Source organism: Ceratina calcarata, unplaced genomic scaffold (genome assembly GCF_001652005.2).
Source record: "Ceratina calcarata isolate Rehan_Ccalc_2016 unplaced genomic scaffold, ASM165200v1 scaffold569.2, whole genome shotgun sequence".
NCBI classification, from domain to species: domain Eukaryota; kingdom Metazoa; phylum Arthropoda; class Insecta; order Hymenoptera; family Apidae; genus Ceratina; species Ceratina calcarata.
In genome coordinates, this window is record NW_017176894.1 from 316,004 (window position 1) to 341,173 (window position 25,170).

A 25,170-nucleotide genomic window follows, 5' to 3' on the forward strand; every position below is an offset into this window, starting at 1 on the left:
GTTTATTATTAGCAATGTTCTTCCGACGTTTGATTTCTTTTTAAAAAATGCGTTTCTAAAGTGCATAAACTTTTGGGATTGACTGTATAGCCAATACATACTTAAGTAATCGACATACGTCACAATACTTGTTTCGTACTGACTAATGACGTTCAGATTGTTGAGCAATAAATAGCAAACGCAACAGGCTAACTGGTCACGAATCGATACCGATGTAACAAGTTCGAGCGGCTTTTTAGTGAGAAATAAACAAACATACGAAGAGAGAAAGAAGACGCATCGATTAAGTTTGAGTTTACACTAGCGGTCCAGTCACGCTACGATCGAGAGTCAGAGGCAGAAGCTTCGGAACATTATCCGAAGCTGCGGAGCGTGACTGGCACATGAATGTCGACGAGCACTGGACCATCGAGGTTTATTCTCAGGATTCAAGGTTTTTGAACGCAGACGTGCGAATTCTGTGCTATTCTTTTGTTAACGCGCCCGGTTTCCTGCGTGCCGGCTGCTAATTCTGTTACCTTGGGAATTTACTTCAAATTGATCCTCCGTTACTTATGAATATTCGATGCACTGCTGCGCTGAGTTATTAACATGTGTATTATCTACAATGTTAGTTTATACAATGATATGTACAAGAAAGAAATATAAAAGCATTAAATTTGGTCGTAGCACGTGGCAGGGTGAATCAGCTGATAGAGTCACGAAAGCGTCTTTGTGAAATGAAAACAGTATTCGTGCAAGAAATCTTTTTGCCGAAAGTTTGCTGCTTCGACAGGGGAACGGCCAGATTTTGTCAGTGCCAATAAAATGCCGATTAATCGTACTTAACTCGTTAAATGTCGGAGTTAGAATAAAAATGTACAGAAGTTGTCTTGTATAAAAAACTTTTCGCGATGTACCCCAAATGTACCCCAAATGTACCCCCGAAGTTACTCATTAATGGCGGGCAACCAATCAGCAAACAGCAGCTGTTTGTCTCATTCGTCATTAAAAGATCTCTAATTACAACGTCACACGTTACACCAACTATATTATTAAAGTGAAACTTGTTTAAAAAATGGATTGTGAAACTGATACTGTCGAATTATCATCTGACAGTAGGTAGTTCATACTTCATTATTATTAATTGTAATATAAATATAATTAACATTCAACAATGCTAGGAAATGAAATCTACGAAGAACTTTATCGAATGGATAAAGAAAAGATTAAAGAAAGAATTGAATCAGAACTTTCGCGATATCAAGACGAATGCAAATCGACAGAAATCGAGATGGAACGCGTAAAACGTTTGATAAATGAGCGAGTATACGTCTTACAAAATTTGAAACGAAGATGCAATGATTTAGATAATGAGTTCGCGCAAATTCATCAAAACTATGTAAAGTGCGCTGAAATAGTATACTCGAACGATGAGGCTAGAGAATTAAATCGTTTAACGAAGGAACGAGAAAATTTGCAGATGTTATTGGAAACGTCAAAGAAAATTAATAATGAGAGTAATAAAGAATTGATTGAGATAAAGAAGAGAATTATGATTCAAGAGGTATATATTTATATTGTTTAGACAGGATTCTTCAATTTTTTTCATGCAATTGTTTTTAGAAAAAAAATATGGCACTACTTCGAAAATTAGTGAAAGCAGCACAGAAGGTACATGTACCGTCCGAGTTAAAAGCGAAGATAAATAAAATTATTAGTGATGCTACGATTAATTAAACAAATTTCCAACCTAATTACTAAGACGATATTATAATTATATAATTTAAAATTATAATATAATAATAAGAAATATATCCTATTAACATTATAATTCGTTAATTATTAATAAATTAGTAATACTATTTATTTACATACAGTAAAATCGATCAAATGATAAAGGCTAAAAGAAATTCCTCTCTGAATCTTATTCTTTAACTCGATACTGCTGAAGATCTGCAGTCTAATGATTATTCTATTAGAAATTGAGACGCCGATTGAGAGTAATCATTTGCACCGGGCAAGGAGGCAGCGATGCAAGTGGTATAACTTGTATGGAGGGATCCTCCATGCTGGGAGAGAGCAGCATTTTTTATTCTAATGCATGCTCGCCGATCGCCAAGGTAAACGCGCTCGGGAGTAGGCTTGCGAAAATAACAGAGTTCAGTACGTAACGCTGCCTCGTTATCAGCCACGATCTTCTCGCGAGCGAATCGCGATGAGTGTCGTTCAGCTAGAATCACGGAGCGATTGTTACAATTACAAACCAATATTACGCTGAATCAATGCTCATCTGTTTTATGGAATCTGTTTATTGGAAATTCCTTTTATTTTATTGTCGATGGCTTTAACATTGAGACGAACTGTGAATCGAATGCGGCATTGAGGGCAGAGTTTGGGTTAAGAGCATCGCGATTACGAATGAATGGACTCTTTGAGAAATCGCGCCATAATGATCGGGCTCTTCTCTTTGGATGTCGTCCAAGGATGAGTCCGCGTTTCCAACTGTGCTAAATCGCAGGAATATTTGTTTTCTTTACGGTCCAATAGTCTGATTCTTTCAAAGCAGCGATCCGTAATCTGACTCCTTTCTTCATCCCTCGGCCACCAGACCATTTAAGGCCGAAGCCAATTCATGATAAAACATATTTTTACATTAGATTTCAACAGACCTGGAAAACGATTTTATTACGTCTATAACAAATTTTGCAGAAAAAGTTGCCACGTTCAATTAAAACCTCCACTCTCACCAGGCATTCTCCTCGTTAATACGTCGTTAAGATAAAACGGAATATGATTTTCTCTCAAGTAAATGAAAACCCAGTCTCGCGCATAATACCGTAGGATTCTTATCGATAAACATATCCTGTGCCGTACGACTCTCGTTCGGCGTTTAATCGGCAAGAAAGTTCACCGTGGAAGCGACTTTGCTGGTTTCTTCTTTTAAACGCTACCAAATAAAGCGTCGAAAGGAAAGCTGCGAACGAAATCGTATACACGTTTAAGAGAAAAATCTCCTCGCCGATTCCCATAAAGGAGACGTGCATACGATTGCTCTCCGACACGGCTAAGCGCAAAACTTGTCGAGTCGACAAGCGCTGAAAATGGGCGCGGCCCGGAATGTCGATCGCTCCGAACGTAGACTAGAAACACAAGGTATTGCAAGGGTGAAGTCGCATTGCTTGGTCCAGCGACATATATCAATACAGAAATTCTATCTCTAACGTGCTACAACAAGTGTTTAAGAACAGTAATTATAATGGACAGAGTTAATACAATCTAATCCCTTGAGTCCAGAATAATTGGAATAATTAAACTTTCTCCACGAATTTAATGGCATATTTGGACACGATTGTATGTACATATACCGCGTATTCACAAATATTAGATGATAATGTAATTTAGAGTTTCAGAAAACTTTTGGAACAGTAAGATTTATGATCGTTGACTGGATAGAATAGGATGCATAATGCGAAACGATGTTACTTTGACACATCCTGTATTAACATCTGATCTCGTCAGCTGAGATTCCACGAGGCTTAAATCACTATGCATCGTGGAAAATTAAAGGCTATGCAAGTGGGATCCATTTGTCTCGACGTAGTAGCGTAACGTATGAGAAAAATACATATTGTACTTCCTGACATTATCACGTGGACCCGCATGTAATTATAATTACATACAGAGAAGAGGAAACTGCGTGTAAAAATTATTTTTTAACTAACGAAGTGGATTCTCTTCGTTCCACTAATTTTCTAGTTTGAGATACATTTATGAAATAACAGCTTCGAGGGTATTGAGAACTTGAAACCTTTAACGGAGTTCAGAAAAACGGTTATCCGTCTCTGTAAACGCGATACACGCGGCTTCCTTGTGAAACGTTTCAGGGAAGGTTCGTGAGAATTTCTTCCGTTCAACATCCACTCGCAATGCCCTCGAGAATGAACTTGACCTTCGACCCGAACGTTCACCTGCGACAAGGACGACGGAAGCCGAGAAGGAGATTCCGTTTCCGGTCTCGTACAACTACTTGTACAACTCTTTGTCTTAAAACATTTCCTCGATTTATAATATACTTCTCTTGGAGTGTACAACAAAAACCGATTACCGAACCGAAACTAAAGGAATTTGATCAAATTGGAGTTTGCGATCTAAATTTTTCGAACGAACAGAAAATTCCAGCAACGGAACACTGACCATGCAATAAACGAACTTTCAAACACGTTTACCGTAATTCCTATGCAACGTGTTATTAATTGGATCACGTATCGAGAACGATGTTTCTTCTATGAGAAACGAGCGATGCAAATTCCATGTACACAGAAGGAATCTTCACCGGTAGAAAAAATTCAGGAGTAGGTATTTCAGTATGATATCCGTGATAATTCGCCGTGGTGATTGATTGTCCATGATGACACGAACAACGTTACGAGAAAACCAGTTTCGTGTTGCGAAAATTATTCAAACTTAAACACATTAATCTCCGACGTACGGATCCGCAGAAATCGATCAAAACGATTGCCAGCCAGTTGTGTGATGAGAAAAGCGATTTTCATTAAAGAACGTGGAGATGATGAATTATTGAGTATAGGTGATGGGAGTTATTCGAACGGGCACAACGTGGCATCCTACATTCTCGTTTCGGGACCGAGTTGTATCGCGGTTCGGAGAAAAAAAAATGTTTTCGACCCACGAACCTGGATTTGGGCGCGCTTGACCTCCGTGTAGAGCCAGTTGTCCGTGGAAAAGGCGATCGCCAGGAGGCCAGTGGCAATGATACCGGTTATGGTTGCAAGGGACAGCGTCACCGCGGAACAGGGCATCTTGGTGTCCTCTTCGTCTCCTTTTTCCTGTTTATTTTCCTCGAATTCTCCCGTCGGACTCCACTCTCCGGTCTCTTTGTGTACGTTCACCTCACACGGCACCACCGCGAGCTACGATACTGAGGAACAGGTAGTCGTCGTCGTCGTCCTCGAGATTACCGAGCATCCGTGAAAAAGTGAAGCACGAAACGGGTCACACGAACCGTTCAGAACGGATTGCTCCAGGATACGAGAGAGGAAGGATCTCGATTCGATGACCGAACGTCGTTCGTGGCTCGAATACCCGAACAAACGAAACGAGGAAGGTGAAGAAGGACCAGTACTCGGTGATGACGACGTCCTTCAGGGTGCACGGTACTCCGCGATACACATTACTACCATTCTCTCCTACGACAACGACACTAACGGCCCGACTCACCTCGGAGAAAAGCTGAGAGTCGACCAAGGAGAGAGAACCGGACTCCAGGTGGGGATGGATGTAGCCTCAGGCAGGTATATTACCTGTGTTTTACCTTCAGCGGTGCTCAACGCGTCGTGTTCCTAAGCTTATCCACGATCCGCGACTCGCCTTCGAAATGCCTTCAATCGAACTAGAGGGACTAATCGTTCGTTCGCTTGAGGAACTAATAAAACGGTTTCATGGGTGTATCTCTCTAAACGGATATTTCTATTACTAAAGCATGTTCCGACTTGGTTTCTGGTACTGCGAGAGCTTGGAACGCGGTTCTCTTGAGGAGAATCTAGGGAGACTTCAATGCCCGCACGAATTTCTTTATATCCCGTACAACCTCGAGAATATGATTAGACTGTGAGATATTTTATCAAACAGTAGAAGAATTATTCATGACTTTGAAATGTCAGTATCGAACTATTAAATCTTATACATCGAACGTGTAGGGTAAATATGGATTGGAGTGAACGTAGAGATGAATCCAGAGACTGCGATCGCATACGAAAGTCGATGGAATTCCAGAAAATGAGAACAGTTTCGCCGTAGCTATCTATCTGCTTCCATAAAGCATTCCTTCCTTGTTCTTTTACTAAACAATCCCACCACGCTAAGATAAATCCGATTCAAACACAAGGAAACAGAGAGGAATTCCTCGCATGCTACGAATAAATCATGAATCCTTTATCGTTTCACGTGAAGTCTTTTTTTATCGCATTGTTTGAAACTTTTAATGTCGCGGAGTTGAAAATAGATTTGCAGACGAACGAGAAACACCTGCGTACCTGCGGGTTCAATGCAGGTACCAAGAACCTTCTCACGGATAATGGGTTTTCGACCCAGCTTATTCCCGTCAATTTCACACGTGCGAACAAAAAACTCGATCATAAATTATTAGAGCAGGTACCTATTTAGTCGGTCGTAAACACTTGGCAAAAGTCATGCGAAAAAGTAATTTTAATATATAGGTGATAATAAAATATATTTATTGTAAAATATACAGATAGTTCGAGTACATTTAATACAATTTACATCAATGAATTAAATAAAACACTAATTAAAGTCTATTATCGAAGGATCGTAGGGCGTGCCTTCAAATGGAGATCCTTTCACGTCCCAAGCTTTCCTCAATACTTTTTCCATTTTCTACAACGGAAAGAAGCGTTAATAATCAATAATTTTTTATCACATCTTTGCGGTAAAAAAATCGCTTACAATTTGTTCAGAAGTTGGTTTGCCCAAAAGCTTTTGTTGATGATTCCACATCAATTCTTGAACCTTCATTTGTGCTTCTGAATCCATATCCTCTACATTTCTTGAACAATCTATTTTACTTAAATCAATTTTTACCTCGCCTTCTATTAATGCCTCCCACCACCTGTCGGAAGCTTTCTCAAGATGAATCTGCAATTAACAAAATAGATTACAATCAAATCAAATTCGCAGATACGTTTAAAATCCTATTGATTACTTACGCTAATATACTGTCCAGGTATTATGCTCCAGATTGACTCGTCTTTTCGAATTTTGAAACACAATTCTCCATGAAAAATTGTGGTCCATACAGAATATCGACATTCCTCTTTCTCCTGATTCTCTTCAGCCCACGATGTTCTTGCTTCTATCTTGATTTCTTTCGAATCTATATGAACTCTTAGATCTTTTGCATTCTGCACAGAATCTGGTAGCATCACCAGTACATCTATATCACTGATACTTTGCGACCAAGTATAATTCTCCCTCACTGCACCATTGTAACTATCGGACACTTTGTCCTTATCAATTAATCGTCTAGATCGGTTTGTAATTCGACTTTCCTTGCAGTCTGTTTCAATCTCTACTTCGTAATCAGCTTGTGGAACGTGAGAATCTTCTTCTACTGCCATTGATTCATTTTGACTTTTATCAGTGTCCTGTATGAGAGTTTCCTGATTGTTTACAGGCTGTGCTCCACCGGGATATTTGGAAATGTTCTTCCACTTTTTAAAACTATGTAAAACAAGTTTGTCTATCATACCTGGTGGGAACCCCAGCTTTTGATCTGGTCCCAATTCAACATAAAAATCTGTACTGTAAAAGAATTATATTTCATAATCTGCTTTATGTCAGACGCATTCATACTACTTACCATCTGTACAAAAAGCCAAAAAATGCATCCAAAAAATTCGTAATATTTCTTTCTTCTTGCAAGATGTGTAGAAATGCCTGATCGTGTTCAGAACTCATCGTGAAGCCTCGGAATGATCGTTCTTTCGTAACTCTTTCGACGATAACGTTTCCTCTACTGATAATTCAATTAAATTTACCGCAGAACAGTGAATGCATTTTCTAGCTGGAGATTATCTGCTGCTTATAGATCACTTGTTTCTCGTCAATTTATTTTCTTTACCAGGTTATCCCGAGGACCACTCGAGAAATGTATGAGACTTTGTTTTAGCTGATAAGATTTCAATAATTATAATTCGGTTGGTCATGAAACGAATGTAAAAATTTCAACGGCCGTACGGCCTTTTGTATTCAATTTTTTTACTGTTTTTGGTGTAAGTTGCTGAATGAAATATCAACTGATGACAACTTGTGAACAGTGTGTGGCGTCCTCTTAGAATCAATCTCGCATTGTTTATATGTTCGACGTGCAGCACTGTAAAATAATGGTAAAAATAAGCGTTTAAATGAAAAGAAGATTATTGTTAAAAAGTTGTTGTTATATATCAATAAAATGATTCCGTAAACTGGCAAAAGGTTTACAAAAGGAACATTTCACTTTCGTAACCTGTTTCTTTAAAAGAATCGAATAACTCTAAATTTACACTTTCTAAATAACATTTCGACTAAAACAATGACCAGTGAATTTTCATTTACCCCAGAAATTGCGAAAGGTACATACACAAAAATTTATGATGTTCAAATACGATGTCCTCGGTACCATAAATAAATAAATAAATAATCTCTTTTAGCTGTTTTAACTGACATTTTAACAGCGTTAAATACGCCTGAAAATACTCAAAAGATTGCAGAAGCCAAAGAGAACTCTGGGAATGAAATGCTAAAAATGATGCAGTTTGTATTTCCTATCGTTGTTCAAATACAAATGGATGTTATTAGGAATTATGGTTTTCCAGAGGGGAGGGAAGGTATGGCTGTTGGAATCGCCTCATCAAACATTTTTTTACAAATTTATTACCTTTCTGTTTACAGGTACAGTTCAATTTGCACAACTACTCAGAATCTTAGAGAGGGAACATCCTGAGATTGCACAATTACACAGTCAGGTTCGTTCATATTTTCTTCCCCCAGTTACAATAAGTTCTTCAACCGAAGCATCTTTATGAAATAAAGTAATTTCCATGTACAAGAATTTTTTTATTTATGTTCATGTAAAGAATCGTACAAGCTGCTTCTGTATCTAATATAATAAAACATACCTAAGGGATCTCTTCAAATCAAATGTTCGATCAGGAAAATTAAAAATTTTTTTTATATTTATTTGTATAATAATAATATTAATAATAATAATAATACAATCTACTAAAATATATAATTTCGTTCATAATTGTTCTTTAAATTTTCTCTGCACTTACACCAAGTCTAAAAACTAAAATAGTGCTCCATCGTTCGCGTGAAAAATGAAGCTGTGGTACATTATAATATGCACAGGTATTAAGAAGGAACACATACTTGGATCAGTATCTAGAAAATAAACGCCTTACAACGTTTCGTCGACGAAAAAGAAAAATTTCTAACATGTATACCATATCGTATCGAAATTCTGCTTGTAAAAAGCACGTTCAAATTTGAGTTTTATCATATAATCGTAACTTCATTGTTCCGCGAACATCCGGCTAAATACGCATTAAATATACAATTTTAATTATATAAGCAAGTATGTTGAAAATGCATAATGAAACAAAAATTATTAATTTAACGAAGAATAATACAATGGAATTATTTAAGCAACATTTACTTAACAAAATTCGAATCGTGCAACTCATGTCTAATCTACTTAGAACAAGCAGACAGATATATTGTTCCCCTTTGCCAATCATTGAACGTACGAAACCGTCTTCTCGTATAAAATTGTAAAATGCATCGATATTTTTCAAAAAGGAAATGCTGAGTCGAATATTAAGACTATCAGTAAAGTAGATTCATAAAAAGTTACTAATAAATACGCGTTGATTACCGACTATCATCTTTACGATGCGAATCATTCTTCCTTTCCCCATGAGATGTAATGATAGCCTTAAACATTCGGCAAATATTCACAGCATATGAAACAATAAACTCTCTCTCTCTCTCAGCAATAATTTCCTTCGAAAAATAGAAAATAACTAATATGCTTAGAAAACACTTTCGAAGTTTTATTTAGAATAATCTACACGTTGAATGAGTATAGAAGGAAAAAGAGACTTGACAATTGAGGAACGAGATATGCTGTAACGTATTTACAATATCTTTTCTTTATATAAATCAAGGTACGATTGTAAATTGTTTTGCATACGAAGAAAGCTAACGTATTTCTCATTACCCTTCGTTACCAGATCATGTTGGTTCATTAAATCTGACAGTCGAACGAACAAAGATACCGCGCTTTCAAAAATTTCTAAAACATCCATAGAGACCAACGTTAACCACCGTGAATTGATGGTGAGTTTCCGTGAAATAGTAGAATGCACCGAACTTTCACTTACAGAAAAATGCATATTAATATCTATAGCAGTGTTTGGTTCTCTGCAGTGCATGAAGCCTATGCAAATATCTTCGTGATAATTGCCCCAAAACCCAACGGGTAATGTTTTATAAATAAATTAGACTTACACATACGTGCTTACTTGAACAACATTAGAACATGTGTTTACCGTGCCAGTCGCGTGACTGCACAATTGCCTCATTCGTATTTAATCCAAGGTTGTCGAATGTGTAAATAATTAGCTCAACGACATGTCGTGTCACTAGCATATGCGTTTCCTTTTGCAACATGATAATATTAGTTATAAAAAGCATGCTATTACACGAATATTTTCACGAACCACAATCAATGCACGTACCACAGTAAACGTATAACATAAATTGAAAAACCCTGTTCGATATAATATATTTCTCTAAAACAATATTGCAATCTCACGTTAGTCGCCAAAAACGTGTATGTATAAATACAAAAATAAAAGAAATCATCGTGACGATACGTTTGAGTCTACGGCACAATGAAAATCTTACTTGACGTTTTTCCATTACCAATCTCGCAATAATACGTAAAATATGTACTACAAATGGAAAAATGATTCCTTGTAAAATTGAAATACACATTGGGAGCGCTTAAGCGTTGAAAATTGAAATATGATCTAGCTTTTAAACTTTTTATTTCATTTATTGCATACGTATTATCTTTCCCTGTTGGGTAGTTCCTCATTCACCATTGGTACACAATAGGATACAAGTAATAAAATTGTAAGACACAAGTATTTATATAGTAAATGGAAATGGAAATGTTTCATAGACTCTTGAGTTATTACAGAGAAATAAATTTTAGTTGCACCCAATGAGAATTTTCATCGATTCAATCTGATTAAGCAAGCTATTTGTTAGTTACTTTTATTCGAGCTTCTTCCTTTCACTTGGAACGAGTAAAACGAAATTAGACAAAAACGTTTGCATTAGATATTTCACTTCCATCAGACCTTGTTTGTTATCTACTTGCACTTGTATTTACCGAACGAAGCTACTTCATTAAGAGCGTGAAACTTATACCGTACAGGGTTGCTGCTAAAAATCTCGAATACTTTCTAAACCACAGTGCTCTTGATTTTCGACTGACATCTTCAACAATTATCATCATCAAGCTACGAGAGGAACGGATTCGCTGTAGTAGTTGTATTCGCTGTCCAAGGATCTTGTCGAATTTGATTGATCGAAGGACGGGGTGGTGGTGCTGTTGCCGTCGCAAATGGATTCGCCGAGTATGAGATGGTCGCTGTAAAACAATTGATAACGTTTATTCAATCCATTGCTCGTCTTCACTAATTAACATATCCGTTGCGTATGCTCTATCAGCGACACATGCGGCATAAATTTACAAATGCATCAAAACTGTAACTCCCAACGTGTTCAACTTCAACCGTAAACACAATTAAAATTTTATCTTCAGGATATCTCCTGTACCCGATATCTGCGTTTTTCGCTGCAAAGAAAATTCAGAAAGAACGCAAATTTGGTAGAACACAATACGATCCGAATCATGCAATCATGCAACGTCCTTGTTCACTTTTGTAAATACTCACGAATTTACTTCCAACGATATGCTATGTTGTAGACAAAATATAATGATTCAGATTGATTCTGGCATACATAACAGATTTTAAACTCTTATTTCGAAATGATATTCTCCGATTTCGAATAGAGCGTAAAGAATTCTAAAGACTTTACCAGCTGCTGGTGTAGACGTTGTAGACTTGATCGCGCTAGCGCTGACGAGGTTGTCAAGATTGACAAGAGCAGAGTTCTCTCCAAGGAACGATTGCGGTGTTTTCTTAACAGCTCCAGTACTCGTAGGAAGAGTTTCGGCTATACTACCCAAATCAAACGGATCCTGCGATAGCGTACTTCCTGCGATAAGATTAAAAGAGCAAGGTGTTGACTCGATTTTTGTATAGCTGGAGAAAACAAGAGCCAAGACAATAGATACCGTTGTTTGCAGGTTGTAGATTAGAAGCATTTTTGTTTCTGTTGGTGATCACATCGAATTCATCTAAATCGCTCAGTGGACTGGCCGCGGAACTATTGTTTTGATTCCCAACAACGAAATCGTTGAGACTAGGCCCAGTACCGTTGAAACCGTTGCTAGTTGTATTGAATGTACCGCTCGAAGTTGTAGGCAAATTGAATCCTATGTTTTGCGGCGATTGTGCCGCGAATCCGATGTTTTGCGTTAATGTCGGGTTGTTAAACGAGGGTGAGACGGACGTCGCACCTTCTCGACCACTCTATACAATTAAAAGATAATTAGATCGATTTGACATGAGAAACTTTTGTGAATGGTTAAAGGAATAAAACATTTTACCTGCTTTTTATTTGTATCAACTTCGGTAGTAGTGGTGGAAGGTATCGGTGACCAAGGATCCGCCGCGGGGGCAGTTGTAACCGTCACAGGCGATGACGGAGGTGCTCGCCACGGATCAACGGCAGCAGCTATGGTCGAATTAAAAATCAATTACGCCGGAACTAGAGACTGTATTTTGTCTTCATTCGAATAAATCTTACTTGGTCTCTGAGATGGAACAGGAGTCCATGGATCTAGTGCAGGAGACGTACTGCTTGTTGTAGGAACGCTCCATGGATCATTCTGGGTCTGCGTAACAAAATAACATACAAATCCCAAATTCGACAAATAAACATGAAATTCGATAATTTGCGATTAAATGATGTTTTACAATTCGGCTACTTTGTTGGTCGAACATACCTCGAAGGTAAGAGGGGAAAACTGAGATCGTTGCGTAACATGCAAAGGGCAGCGTAAAATCAATGTCATCATGCAACTGAAACATTAAAGCAACGAGTCTTACGTACCTGTCGTATAGGCGGTGGCGGTGTAATGGGTATACCCCAAGGGTCGGTTTTTACATTGTATCCACACGCTTCTTCCAAATTTACATCCAACAGATCTAGCATATGACTTTGTTTCTCAGATTGCGGGGCTCTGTAATTAATACGTTTCGTAAGTAAAACAGAAAATGAATAATGCCGAGACCTAAGATAATTTCTACTAACTTGAAATCTTGTTGACTTTGACTAAGAGCTAATTGCAATCTGACATCATCGCTGCGTCTTCTCTGCTCTTCCTGTTCGGCTTCTTCTCTCGACATTGCTAAAGCTAATTGTAGCTGAAGCTCTTCCTCCCCTACTGTTTGCGGCCTTGCAGCTTCTAATTCAGCTAACATATACATCACATTTTAGTAGTACTAAAGGTATTTTTAATTCAACATATTTATAAGATAATACACACACGATAGAAGACAAAATAATACATAATACGATTATTAAAAATTTACGCGTACGTCTGGCCGCAGTCTCGGAGGATCCTAGACGACACGGCTCCCACTCCTGGAACTGTAGGAAATGTGTTTTTAAATATCTTCGATCGTTAAACATTTTCAAATTTGCAATCGATCTGAGCTTACGTCGCTGCTCACTGGTGACATAGTATCTAATCCATCGCTGCCAAATCCGCTAACCGATTGCGCAAATCTTTCTTTCGCCTTCAGCGCTCTAGCTCTTTCATTTCTTAGTCTCTCATCGTCTTTTAATAAGGCCACTAATTGTTTTGCTTTTTCTCTCACGTTCACGCCCTGGTCCTTAGACCCTTCCATGTATTGAAAATCTGAATAAGTAAAAACAAGCCATGTATCGCAAGGTATCAATGACTTTATATTAAGATTTATCTTATTAAACGAATTGCTCACCTTTCAACGTCTGGATGGCAAAAATATTTTCTTTACACTGCTGTGCAACTTTCTCTGTGCCCGTTTTAATGAGATATTCTAAGAGAACTAAAGCTTTGAACACGTGTCGCCAATTTTTTCCATGATCGTTCAATCTCTTCCACAACATTTGCATAATTTCAGTAAAAGCCACGACGTTGTACGTCAAGTCAGCAATCTCTGCCATGAGCGTACTGCTCGGACCCCAAGGGTCGTTGCTAGTGGCTTCGCGTACAGCTTTCTACATGCGACATGTGTTTCGTATTTTAAATACATTTATCTTGTAGAATTGTAGAAAATGGGAACGCAATAGTAGAACTCAATTACCTGAGCATTGCTATAGTTGTGAGCAAGATTAACAATATCTCGCCTGATACCCGCCAAATTCACCTGCATCACGTCTTGACCTTGTCTTCTCATCTAAAACATTGTCACTGTATATTACGAGCAGGTAGTAACATTCGTGTTTACTTTAGAAGCCCATACTTATCATCCGGTGCATTCACATTTTTTATAAATCAAAATTGAATAGGTGCTATTGTTTTCGAGTCGACGAAACCGAAACTGAATTTAGCTGTGTTTTAAACAAAATTCGGTAATAAATATGGGCAGTTATTTCATACCAAAGCCATGCGTTTAAATATGCGTTAGTAAGAAAGCAGGAAATATATTTGTGACTTTTTTATATTCCTACTCTACTTTTGTCAAATGAACGTGTTATTACTACTTTCTATCTGGTTACTAGTAATACGGATGAAAGTAGCCAAAGTAAAAGTGTGAGTAGTACAAAAGTAAGGAAACCCTCTTTAGTGTTTTTTCCTCATAACATCTCTAAACTGCAAAAGGAACGATATGCAAAAAAAGATACAACTGGATAAATTCTCCCTTATATGTATTTAAAGCTCCAAAGCAGATTATGTTTCTTTGAGATGTGCCTACGTAAATTCGTACCCAAGGTCAGAGGTTCTAATTAAATCAGTATATCGTGTGTTACACGTAAACTGTAACTTGTATTATCATGATAATTTTTTGTAACGGAATATAGCTTTTTCTGTGATATTTTGGACAAAAATTTTTAACGAAATTTTATCAGCGTTCATGAAAAAAATAATTTCATACAATACTGACTTGCATAATGTGTAGAACTTATCACCGTTATATAATTTTGCAAAAACTAAAACAAGTATAAGTTCAAGTATGTGCTAAAAAACGTGAGCTCTAAACACTATTTTTCTCATATATCTTTACATATACAGGATGTTAAATATATTACGATCAATTCAATTACTTGCTATTCTTCGATCCATGTCATTTATAATTTTTTCGATTTTTAAGGAAACAAGTGTTTCGTGCAAACACCCTGTATATAATTTATTAATATGGTTTGCGAAACATTTATCTACATTGTGTGTTCTTTAGATATTTTCTAACAACATGATTGATTAGTAAAGTAATAATACTTGTTATTTTGTTAACTGCGACCAGTTAATGAAATTTACCTTCTGCATAGCCATTGTTGGCATACGAAATGTTGCTGGTGTCGTTGATGAAGCTAGTTCTTGTCCACAAATACAGACAACTCCCAAACACTTTTCGAATCACAATAAAATCCTAGACTATTACATAGCTTTATAAATAAACAAGGAACATTTGTTACAATTACCTGTCAATGATTAATGAATCCTCACTTAATGTATGAATGATAATACAATTGACTGGGGACAGTCTCAATGGAACTTTAATGACCTTACTGATTATTATGCAAATGAATATTGCACAGAATACTGCATTCTTTGCTTTTCTAATGCTTAGCACATCATAAGCATATGAATTAAGCATCGCATACATAAAATGTAACACATTTGGAAAGTATTTATGAAGTAGATAGGCACAACTCGTATCCTTCAGCTGTGAATACCTTTTTAAAGATATTATATACAAGGCATGTAACTAAATTATTGTAGAAATGTTGAGAAGACTTTGCACTATGAGTAATTAATATTATAATCATAGAATACATAATAACAAAGCAAACGTAATAGAAGAAAGAGAAATATTACCTCCCAAGTCTTTAAGAAATTACTGTTAAGAGTAAATAAAAAAATACAATAGAATTAAATAAAGCGATTAAAAGAAATATTAATAATTCACATAATCTGTTGTATCTAAAATTACTCTCTTAGATAAAAAAAGTCACAGTTGCAGTTTTTGTGCAATATTAATATACGTATGAAGATTATTTAAATGTATTTCTAACATACGTATATGAGGTAATTGATTAATTATTAAAACTACTTATTTTCGTTTAAATGACAATACCTCTTGCAAGCACTCGGATAAAGAAAACTGAATATATAGAAATTAAAGAAAGGAGATTTCTTATATTGGAGAAAATAATAATTCGAACCAAACTACCATGTTAAAAAACAATAGACCGCATGCAATTATGAGGAAAAATAAAATCACTTACATTGATGGAATGGAGGTTTCAAATTTTCCTTGAAAAAAGCCTTGTTATTAAACTGGAAAGTGAAGAGGAACCTTTATTATCACTTGATGTCATTATGCTGCTCTTATCTTATCACTACATACAATAGAGGAGCTTTTCACAAAGGAAATGACATTGATATGTTTGTTTGAAAATTCGTTCAGAAAAATGGACTATTAGATCTAACAAGACATCTAGATATCTTAGGAAAAATTGTTCTGTGATATCACATTACTTTTTCTAGTTGTTAAGATTATCTTTACATGGTCTCTTTAAGGCACTTGATAAATGTTCATTACATAATAATAATTCTTAAACGTACAGTCAATAATTGTTGGAATAAAAAGCAAAATATGAAAATAGCAAAACATCATAATGATGGAAGTAAAGAGATGATCAATATCTTTCTTCGAACGTGAAGAACATATTCAGCATATTATCTCATTATTTGTCTTTCGTTTAAATATGCATAAATTATTTCTTGCCAAGCACAAAAAGTTAGTCACTGAACGCTTAGGTTGCATTGTTCAAAAGTTTAAATCACCACGATAAATTATTGACGGACGTAGGTATGTAAGTAGGTGTGTGCGTTAAAGTGACAATCATATGCGAATACGAAAATTATGATTTCTCCCGTTGGATTGAAATAATAGTGGAATATGCACGATTCGTCTTAGTAGATATAACCATCGTAACAGATATACGTACACTGACTTGGGTGCAAGGCTAATCCATGAAAATACGTAATAGTATAATATCAATTTCGAAACTCTATCTATGCTTTCTCATGCTCGGGCGTGACTTTGTAACGCTGCATTTTTCTCCTTTCATTCCATATACAGGATAACGTGGAATGAGTTAAAGGGGACAAATTAACGGAAAAGACACATCACGAGAGCATCGAAGGAACACTATTGTATCGCCGAAACGGAACCAAACTTGCGCTCTTTTTGTTCCACGGACTTCTATACCACTTGTAGTTACGTGCGCAACGGCGATCAATTTCTACAAATTTTGTTTGCGACCTAACGTGCAACTCTTTACTTACCGCAATAGCTATACTGTAAATTTAATGCACTAATTCGAATCGAAAGGAGGAACAAAATAATATAAAACACTTTATGACAAGTCCATTCACAGGCACCGACGAATTAGAAATTACGAGGCAAGATGGCGCTGAAAAATATTTCCTTCACCGCTGCTGCACCGCTGCTGCACCGCTGCTGTCTCGCGTTCCCTGATACGGATCGACATTCCGATTTCCTAATACGCGAACAAAACGGATGCAAATGAACTGAAGTTGTTTTTATTAATGAGCATACATCAGCTTTACAAGAGATGCATCAAACATTTAACGTACTACGTGACGTTTTATTGGGACCAGGAATTTGTCAATGAAGAATTGTCTCTCTTTACATAATCCCCAGGCGGGTTTCCAAGCCACGACTTTCCGTAAAAATGGTAATTGCATTTGTCGAAGATGTAACGTGTAACATTGCCACTCGAAACATAAAGTTTGTTTTAAAACGTCGTCTAGGTTTTATATTTTCGTGTTAACACGAAAATAGAACATACTTACTTGATTAGCAAATCAGAAAACTAGTAGCTAATGAGTATGTATGTATGTTATGTATACGTATGTGTACAAACGCCATGCCATCGTTCTCGTACTCGTATACGATCTATTGAGCTTTGTTGCGCTTTCAGTTGTTGATTGGAAGATCCTGCTTCCAAACTATCGTTATTTAATCAACAGTACCAGTTAACAGTTGTAGGCTAAGTACCAAGTAAATGACAACTTTTCATTATTTATTATAGTACTGATCGTTCCCAATATGAGGTAAATTTACGGAATTAAAGCCAACGTTACTGTATAACCTCGGTTGTTTTTGTGATTTGGATCATACTAGTGTTGTTCGATAAATACTTTCTTCCTGACAAAAAGTGCTTGTTAAAAACAATATTTTAAAATGAGCATAAGGCTTTTAAAAGACCCTGCTACCGTGAGTAGCCGGATCTTTGTGGGTCATCTGCAAACAGATGATATGACCAAACATGAGCTAGAAGAACATTTTTCTAAGTATGGAACTGTCATCGGTTCTTTAATACATAGAGGTTTTGGCTTTGTTCAATTTGAAGAAGAACAATCTGCTCAGAAAGCTATTCAGAATGAGGATGGAGCAATGTTCAAGGGCAGACGAATAGGTATTTGATTTTCATCGAAAAATCTTTATCTTCACTGAATTTACTTGTTTGTCTTATCACATGTACCTTTTAGATGTCAGGCCAGCAAAAAAAGACAATCAGTCTGGTGGAGGCAGTGGAGGCCCGAAACAAATGGCAGCAGTACCTGATAATCAATTTAATTCTGGCAGTAATCATTTTAATGCTTCGAACGATTCCTTCAACAGTGGAAATCCAAATTTTGGTGGAAATCCAAATTTTAATGCAAATCAAAACTTTAGCTGTGACCCACAATTGAATGATAATCAGAAACCAAACATTCAGAATCGAGGTGGCGGAAGTGATCAGTTTTCTGATGGAAACCAGAATAGAGACAGTGGAAATGATCAATTTGGGAATCAAAATCGAAATAATGTAAACGATCAGTTTAATAACATAATGCAAAATAAAGGGAACAATAATTTCATGCCGAATAATCAGAATAGGGGCGGAGGTGAACAGTTTAATCAAAACAGAGGAGGTAATCAATTTGGGCCAGGTGGAAATCAGAATAGACCTGGTAACAATCAAAATCGTAATGCGAATAATCAGAATCAAGGAAGTGGTGGTAATAGTGGCACTGGTGGCGGAAGACAAAGAGGAACTCGAGGTGGAAAAAATCGAAATAAAAATAGGGACAACTCGGGCGGAAATAATAACTTTAGAGATCGCAGCCCTATCAATAGAAACCCTGGCCGTTTAGACGAGAAAAGTGGTAGAGATTGGGATCACAAACAAGGAGACAGATTGAGAGGCAATAACTTTGCCAGAGAGTCGTTCAACGATACTAGTAATCGCTACGAAGATTTCAAGAGCCCTGCCCCTAGAGACATGAATATGAGCTTCAAGTAAGTTGAACAAGAGAGTTTCGTAATTTTACAGTGAGTATCGTCAATATTAATTATTTCATATGTATTGGACAGCAATACAACCTCATCAGGCGAGTACACGAATACGACCACCGAGAAGAATGATTGTGAAATTATTGTTGTTAATAAATCCTTAACGTGAGTATATAAAGAACATTGCCGATGATGATTAAGCAATCTTTCAACTTGTACGTTTAAGCAGGGAATATGCTGAGAGCATTGAAATGAGGTTGAAGAAGATTGGACTGACGGTAGATTTATTGTTCCCCAACGAGGATGTTCTCCTTAGTAGAGTTCTAGGAAATATTGCAAGCCGTGGTTGCTTGTATGCAGTTGTGGTCACACCTGTTAATCAAGAACATCATTCCCTAACTTTGAATATTCTTCACGGTTTACCTCAAGGTAAGTACTTTTGATACTGTTTAAATCAAAAGTTCATAATCAATATTGTTTGATTTCTACAGAACATAGGAATATGCCGGTTGACGATGCCATTAATTTAATGTCGCGCGACTTTACCACATACAAAGCTGGTGCACGATCAGTTCCATTGAACACACCTTTCGCCAATGAACGGCATCCCGACGCTATTCAAGTCCTTTTGAACATGTTGGCTGATAATCATCAGTTGACAGTACTGCAGTACGACCGTGTTATAAAATATCTCGAAATAAAACGCGAAGAGCAAGTGCAAGTTGAACTGGGAGACGCGAAAGATTTGCCGACGACCACGCCGACGATCACAGTCAGCGATCCGAAGCAAGCAGAGTTGCAATCTAGGATACTTAATATATTAAACAGTAATAAAACGAATTCATCAGTACCTGTACCTAGTCCAGTACCAGCGCCGACTGCAGCACCGACACCTGTCCCGCCAGCTACTTGGGGAGCAGGTAAATTTTATACAGCTTTTCATTTAAGCTTAAACACAATTTTACGTCACATCAAGTATACAAGAATTTTATATCGGACCTCTGTTATTATTAAAATGAATATAAAATTATTTCTCACATTCAGTTTCAGTAATCTTTTTATACCATTATGTTATAAATCATGAACGTATACCGCCCTGTTCACTGCTTATTTAAAACAAAAACTAGAAATACTGCTATAGATTTATGTACCAAAAGAACAACGTCGCGATTTAGTAGACCTGTTGCATGCTTTTGCACTTTTATAAAGGTCATTTTATAAGTGTATCCTACTTATTGTAGGATCACGTATTTCCTTGCATTTACTTTTGGATTTGTTCATGCAAGATGCACGAACATATTCAAATTTCGCGTCGCGCGTAATAATTTAATATTGAAATATAAGCGCTTATTTTGTCTAAACATTTTTTTTTAGACAATTTCAAGTAAATTTTTAATATAAAGATACTGATTTCGAGTGATCAGACAAGACATATACGAATTTCGTACGCTTTGGGTCCGGTCGACCTGCATATTCGTGTGTGTGGTGTGTGTTACCGTGCTGCTTGTCATATAGCACAGTGATCAAAGCGAACGAACTTCGAATAAATATATCATTGCTGGTACTACAAACTGCTATAACTTTACGAGTACATCATATTATGCCAGCAGCATCCACTGTCACAACATCGACAACAACCACTGCTACGGGAGTTGCACCGTCGCCTCTGCTAAATGATCCGACGGTTCAAAAGGCACTTGACAGCCTATTACAAGGCAATTTGCTGAAAAGCATCAGCGATCAGCAACCGGCTACAACCACGACACCTCTGTTCGCTGCTTTTTCGAATATCGGCCGATTTTAGATCATCCCGATTTTATTTATTACACTATTGAACAAACTGAGACTTTGATCTTTTTCTTTTCACGCCGACATCCTCGCGTGACGAACAATTTCACTTACTTTATAAAATAAAAATCGTCTGATGAATTTAATACTTGCTTCTGATAATGTTAGCAGATTTATATGTATATTTGACAGATTCTTTTTTAAAATGTACAATTAATATAATTTGTAAATTGGACGAATAGTTCCATATTTAATTTACGAGGACAGGTACGTTAGTCTGTTTTCATGTTCGATTCTTTCACTCGGGAAATGAATATTTCGCTTAATACAATTTTATGTATTATACAGAATCAACATATTAAATGATAATGTAATTTTCAATTTTAGTTAATATCTTTTACATTTTTCTTTCTATGAATAATAGAAATCATGATTAAAGAACAAGATATAAATGTATGCTATACATTAATATTATACATTGATCAGTAAATAGTTTGCTGTAATAGAACATTTCGATATGTAACGCATTGTCTCAGTAATCAATAATTTTAATAAATGAGTTTGTTAGCAGTTCACACTCCTGATTTATCGGCATTTATCGTTCTGATTTTAACGCATCACTTGTGCTGCTGTTGGTTTTATCAGCTTCACAAAATGATTACAATGTCCCAAACTGAGATTAGTAAAAGAGTATTTAAATAAATTTACGAGACATGTGGACGAAAAATGATCTATATTTACGAGTATATAGTATTTAACTTTTTACGATAAATAAAATACGTATTGAGGTGGAAAATCATTATCACTTTTACTCATTATTCAATCTCATTATTTGTATTGTGTTTTGCAATATACAAATACACTGCGTAAAAAATTCTATGCACATTTTATTTTAGCGATTATCGAAATATTATGTACAACATCAATAAATTGTTTTTAGGAATATTTCATGTCTTTTATTAATAACTTGGTATGTACAATGTCGATGCTTCTCTTATGGATCTAGAAAGAAAATAATAGTACATTCATGAAATTGTACGTGTCTACTTTATTAACATTTCACATACCATTGCAGCCAAACGATTAGTTGCGTGAAGCAGATTTTAAGCTGTGTATTTAGACTAATAGCAGTAATTAAAATCAGTGTACAAAATGCAAAGCATTTAATTAAAAGTGTTATAGAGGAATAAATAAAGTATTGAACGATGGCAAATATTCGCAGGTAAGCAAAAGCTATAAATTAAAAAATTAGTATAAGCAGATTCACTGTAAATTTATCTGAATTTACCTAAGTAATAAGTCTTTAGGTATTGCTCTGCATGTACGATTTCCTCACACGGCGGAGACACCACTTTATATAATATATTCAGGACAGATTTTACTGCGTCGATGTCATACATATTCTTCTCCAGTCGTTGCTTGTAGGGTTTCAATTTCTCCACAAGTTCCTTGTTCTTGTTAATAGAGCCAACGTGTTTCTCTAAAATCTCAGTGTACGTCGGCCAATTGTCTTTACACGCACTGCAGTCGCATTCGAAAAAATAGTCTTGCATTATCTTTTTTATTCTTTCAGATTTTGCCATGTGCGCGTACGCAGGACCATAATTCGTAAACAATTGATCTCCAGGATGTATCGGCTGCAGAGCACGAGTGATCATTGTTAAACCTTCAAAGTGGCGGAACGTGTTCGGTGCACAAGAATGATTGTACAAGCTATGAGTTACGTATAAACCTGAACCCTCCAGACATCTGTACTCCTGTTGTATCTAAAAATATAATGAGAAACTTAATTCTTAATACATATCTATTGTAATTTATATTGTATCTGTTTAATTCATTAAATAAATTACTGAAAAACAATTGGAAGACGTTATGACACAAGCGCGAAACATAAGAGTGCCACAGAATTTGATATCAGAATATTCGCTAATGTCTTTTAACTCGTCCGCTTCGTATTTTTTGCAGAAGAAATTAGTTTGCGTGGCTAGAAGGATAACTGCGAGGGCTGAAAGACAGGCGAATGCACTAATCCCAATCAACGGCCTCGTCGTCATGTTCGTAGCAAGACTGAGGGCGGATCGTGCGCTGCTACTATCCAATATGCCTTCATCGGTAAATCCTGCGGTTCTATTGTCTGCAAATAAGATTTCTTGAAGTCTATAAACGACAGAGCGTTCTAATTACAATGTTATATCATTCAGCTCAACTTAATTTCATATTTTCATTCTAGCGATAGAGCATGAACATTTTTACCGGGATTACGCTCAGCTATTTCCATGTCTGCGCGCAGTTCATCCATTTTTTTGCCTTTTCCTGTAACCATGATCAAGAACCGAATTATTTTGGTAAGCATGCGTATTTTATCTTTATCGACGTTAAGTAGATTTCCAATTATCGCCATAATTGGACATTCTATTTGATGAGCCATCTCCCAAGCTAATTCCCTACATTTTTCCGAGCAATATTGCGCCACAGGGCAGTGTAGGCAAGGAATTAAATTATAACTTCTCGATAGGCAGTGATGACAATGTGTATAATATCTGTAATTCACGATAATTATTCTTTATATTCATAGTTGCATTGATACTAAATTGTCTACCTTTGTGTGTAAAGAATATATTCATATGGGTCTTCAACAGTTACTACATCTCCAGGCTTAAACTCTTTTGTAGCTCTTAAATGACGTCCGTACTTTTCAGAAAAGACAATGGCAACACCATTGCTAGCAGCAGGAGCCTCTTTACTGGGGCCATAAGCTAATTTCAAAGGACCTTCATCCGCCAAGTATCTTGGTTTCTTTTCTTCAGCTTTAGGTATCTCCTCCTCTTTTTTACAACCGTTAATTGAATCCTCATTAACGCCAATACTTTTGTTTTCCATTTCTGAAAGCTTCACACTCCCTTTCTTATATTTAACAGCAACAGGAGCATTGTTTGTATCATCCGATAAGCACAACTTCATAAACGATTCCGCATCGACGCGCTCGTTCACTTTAAGCTCGAACTTTTTTTTTATTTCGTCAATCGCTTTAGCACCTCTCTCTTTTAACTTTTCTCTTTTTTCTTCCGGGTATCCAAGATTTAAAGCGGCGTCAATGTCTATTAAACATTCCCTGAACATCTGTTTTCTATATAAGGCAGCAGATCGATTTGCATGAGCATAAGACATAAGTTCCTTATTGTTTGCATACGCTAAACTCATTGTATAAGATTTTATAGCTTCGTCGTCATCACCCATAACAAAGTGTTGATCTCCTAGAATATTTTAATTGCGATAATTCAGGGGAAAGCATTACAGAACCGTGTGTGTTACCTTCTTCTCTATATTGAATCGAATCCTCTTCATTTTTTTCCTCTGGGATTAATTCCGGTAGATGGGAAAGCACCATGTTTTGTAAAATGTGATTAATGAGAAGTTCGCACTCCTTTTGCAAGCCATATCCTGAATGTGATGGCTTGCCTTGTTTTAAATTCAATACTAACTCTTTTGCTATTTCCATTTCACGTGCAAATATTTTATACTCAAATGTTTTATCAAATCAAATAAATGTATAATTTATTTTAGAAAACAAAATTAATGTATTTTATTATCTTCTTAGATAAACACATTATTCACGTCCATATATTGTATGGTTTAATTAATAAGAAAAAGAGACGAACGTGATTCTTCTGGCACTACTTGCACAGTAGATAGCAAGGTGCTGAATGGGCTGCAGTTAACTATGTACTGGCTGAAGTAAAACTGAGAGGTGAAACTAAAATTACCTCAAGCAAGTTGATAGAAGGGAAGCAGAAACTGTATAGCTGCATAACTAGCTGCTAAATCATTTATCATGTTAAACAAAACACAGATTTATTTAGATAATAAAAACTTAAAAAATTGCATACTTCAACTCTTCTATGAAATATTTTAAATTTCTCCTATTTCTATTTACAGAAAAAATAAAGTTGATATAATTTCAAGCAAATGAAGTCTTAGAAATATGTTCTATGGTTGTCTAATACAGATTTCAAAATTCTGTTCACACTCTGTTATTAAATTTTTGAATTTTTCATAAAACTACGTATATAATTAGTATATAAAATTATATTGATAGCCAAAATAT

At 36.2% G+C, this 25,170-nt stretch overlaps 6 protein-coding genes across 30 annotated transcripts in view; 2 read left to right on the plus strand and 4 right to left on the minus strand.

Annotated features, from left to right (window-relative positions):
- Positions 1–5,244, minus strand: part of LOC108629402 (uncharacterized) — a 20,990-nt gene extending 15,746 nt beyond the window's left edge. Inside the window, exon 1 of one of the 2 annotated variants that reach the window (XM_018032049.2) lies at positions 4,677–5,244. In XM_018032049.2, the coding sequence (XP_017887538.1) occupies positions 4,677–4,802 (126 nt within the window). In that variant the 5' untranslated portion in view covers positions 4,803–5,244. The remainder of the gene's footprint in view (positions 1–4,676) is intronic. The other variant, XM_018032048.2, reaches the window with a different exon arrangement.
- Positions 5,245–6,216: 972 nt separating this feature from the next.
- On the minus strand, positions 6,217–8,541 carry LOC108629449 (nudC domain-containing protein 3). Of its 2 annotated transcripts, XM_018032118.2 has the most exons (5): positions 8,435–8,541; positions 7,379–7,891; positions 6,726–7,320; positions 6,466–6,654; positions 6,217–6,396 (listed from the first exon to the last, which is right to left on the minus strand). In XM_018032118.2, exons 2-5 carry the CDS (start codon positions 7,474–7,476, stop codon positions 6,304–6,306), a joined length of 975 nt encoding a protein of 324 aa, XP_017887607.1. In that variant the 5' UTR covers positions 7,477–7,891; positions 8,435–8,541; the 3' UTR covers positions 6,217–6,303. The 2 variants fall into 2 exon arrangements, with proteins under 2 accessions (XP_017887607.1, XP_017887608.1); XM_018032119.2 differs by lacking the exon at positions 8,435–8,541 and having other exon boundaries at positions 6,726–7,315; positions 7,379–7,837.
- Positions 7,979–8,693, plus strand: LOC108629450 (protein C10). The gene is made up of 3 exons (XM_018032120.2): positions 7,979–8,129; positions 8,208–8,384; positions 8,449–8,693. Exons 1-3 carry the CDS (start codon positions 8,090–8,092, stop codon positions 8,580–8,582), a joined length of 351 nt encoding a protein of 116 aa, XP_017887609.1. The 5' UTR covers positions 7,979–8,089; the 3' UTR covers positions 8,583–8,693.
- Positions 8,694–9,587: 894 nt separating this feature from the next.
- lqf (epsin homolog lqf) lies at positions 9,588–17,418 on the minus strand. 17 transcript variants are annotated; one of them, XM_026817317.1, is made up of 15 exons: positions 17,261–17,418; positions 16,195–16,246; positions 15,224–15,313; positions 14,052–14,144; positions 13,707–13,965; positions 13,425–13,624; positions 13,302–13,353; positions 13,015–13,177; positions 12,814–12,943; positions 12,707–12,727; positions 12,508–12,595; positions 12,308–12,435; positions 11,933–12,230; positions 11,674–11,853; positions 9,588–11,221 (listed from the first exon to the last, which is right to left on the minus strand). In XM_026817317.1, the coding sequence occupies exons 3-15, from the start codon at positions 15,245–15,247 to the stop codon at positions 11,091–11,093; spliced, it is 1,767 nt and encodes a 588-aa protein (XP_026673118.1). In that variant the 5' UTR covers positions 15,248–15,313; positions 16,195–16,246; positions 17,261–17,418; the 3' UTR covers positions 9,588–11,090. The 17 variants fall into 17 exon arrangements, with proteins under 17 accessions (XP_026673118.1, XP_026673115.1, XP_026673112.1 ...); XM_026817314.1 differs by having other exon boundaries at positions 15,224–15,335; XM_026817311.1 differs by having other exon boundaries at positions 15,224–15,340.
- Positions 17,419–17,567: 149 nt separating this feature from the next.
- Positions 17,568–24,957, plus strand: Neos (nuclear receptor coactivator protein neosin). 7 transcript variants are annotated; one of them, XR_003389713.1, is made up of 9 exons: positions 17,568–18,417; positions 18,491–19,283; positions 19,359–19,442; positions 19,504–19,706; positions 19,769–20,197; positions 23,031–23,177; positions 23,296–23,410; positions 23,765–23,878; positions 24,664–24,957. XR_003389713.1 is itself a non-coding variant. In XM_026817309.1 (7 exons), exons 2-7 carry the CDS (start codon positions 18,183–18,185, stop codon positions 21,079–21,081), a joined length of 1,941 nt encoding a protein of 646 aa, XP_026673110.1. In that variant the 5' UTR covers positions 17,568–17,673; positions 17,750–18,182; the 3' UTR covers positions 21,082–22,010. The 7 variants fall into 7 exon arrangements, 5 of the variants coding, with proteins under 5 accessions (XP_026673110.1, XP_017887599.1, XP_017887601.1 ...); XR_003389712.1 differs by having other exon boundaries at positions 23,031–23,410; XM_026817309.1 differs by lacking the exons at positions 23,031–23,177; positions 23,296–23,410; positions 23,765–23,878; positions 24,664–24,957 and adding an exon at positions 20,885–22,010 and having other exon boundaries at positions 17,568–17,673; positions 17,750–18,417.
- LOC108629393 (SET and MYND domain-containing protein 4) lies at positions 22,092–24,564 on the minus strand. The gene is made up of 5 exons (XM_026817310.1): positions 24,378–24,564; positions 23,665–24,319; positions 23,319–23,605; positions 22,916–23,199; positions 22,092–22,831 (listed from the first exon to the last, which is right to left on the minus strand). The coding sequence occupies exons 1-5, from the start codon at positions 24,562–24,564 to the stop codon at positions 22,340–22,342; spliced, it is 1,905 nt and encodes a 634-aa protein (XP_026673111.1). The 3' UTR covers positions 22,092–22,339.
- Positions 24,958–25,170: the final 213 nt, after the last annotated feature.

Bases quoted from the DNA above. Each gene is read 5' to 3' on its own strand.
- LOC108629449 (XM_018032118.2), bottom strand. From the start codon at position 7,476: ATGAGTTCTGAACACGATCAGGCATTTCTACACATCTTGCAAGAAGAA. The intron at 7,321-7,378 runs GTAAGTAGTATG...ATTCTTTTACAG, and splicing joins TTTGGCTTTTTGTACAGATG to TACAGATTTTTATGTTGAAT. The intron at 6,655-6,725 runs GTAAGTAATCAA...TGTTAATTGCAG, and splicing joins TACCTGGACAGTATATTAGC to ATTCATCTTGAGAAAGCTTC.
- LOC108629450 (XM_018032120.2), top strand. From the start codon at position 8,090: ATGACCAGTGAATTTTCATTTACCCCAGAAATTGCGAAAG. The intron at 8,130-8,207 runs GTACATACACAA...AATCTCTTTTAG, and splicing joins TACCCCAGAAATTGCGAAAG to CTGTTTTAACTGACATTTTA. The intron at 8,385-8,448 runs GTATGGCTGTTG...TTCTGTTTACAG, and splicing joins TTTTCCAGAGGGGAGGGAAG to GTACAGTTCAATTTGCACAA.
- lqf (XM_026817317.1), bottom strand. From the start codon at position 15,247: ATGCCAACAATGGCTATGCAGAAG. The intron at 12,728-12,813 runs GTACGTAAGACT...CAACGATCTCAG, and splicing joins CGCCACCGCCTATACGACAG to TTTTCCCCTCTTACCTTCGA. The intron at 11,854-11,932 runs GTATCTATTGTC...ATCTTATCGCAG, and splicing joins TCTACAACCTGCAAACAACG to GAAGTACGCTATCGCAGGAT.
- Neos (XM_018032110.2), top strand. From the start codon at position 18,183: ATGAGCATAAGGCTTTTAAAAGACCCTGCTACCGTGAGTAGCCGGATC. The intron at 19,284-19,358 runs GTAAGTTGAACA...TGTATTGGACAG, and splicing joins GACATGAATATGAGCTTCAA to CAATACAACCTCATCAGGCG. The intron at 19,707-19,768 runs GTAAGTACTTTT...TGATTTCTACAG, and splicing joins TCTTCACGGTTTACCTCAAG to AACATAGGAATATGCCGGTT.
- LOC108629393 (XM_026817310.1), bottom strand. From the start codon at position 24,564: ATGGAAATAGCAAAAGAGTTAGTATTGAATTTAAAACAAGGCAAGCCA. The intron at 24,320-24,377 runs GTAACACACACG...AAAATATTCTAG, and splicing joins GATTCAATATAGAGAAGAAG to GAGATCAACACTTTGTTATG. The intron at 22,832-22,915 runs GTAATTTATTTA...TTATATTTTTAG, and splicing joins CGTCTTCCAATTGTTTTTCA to ATACAACAGGAGTACAGATG.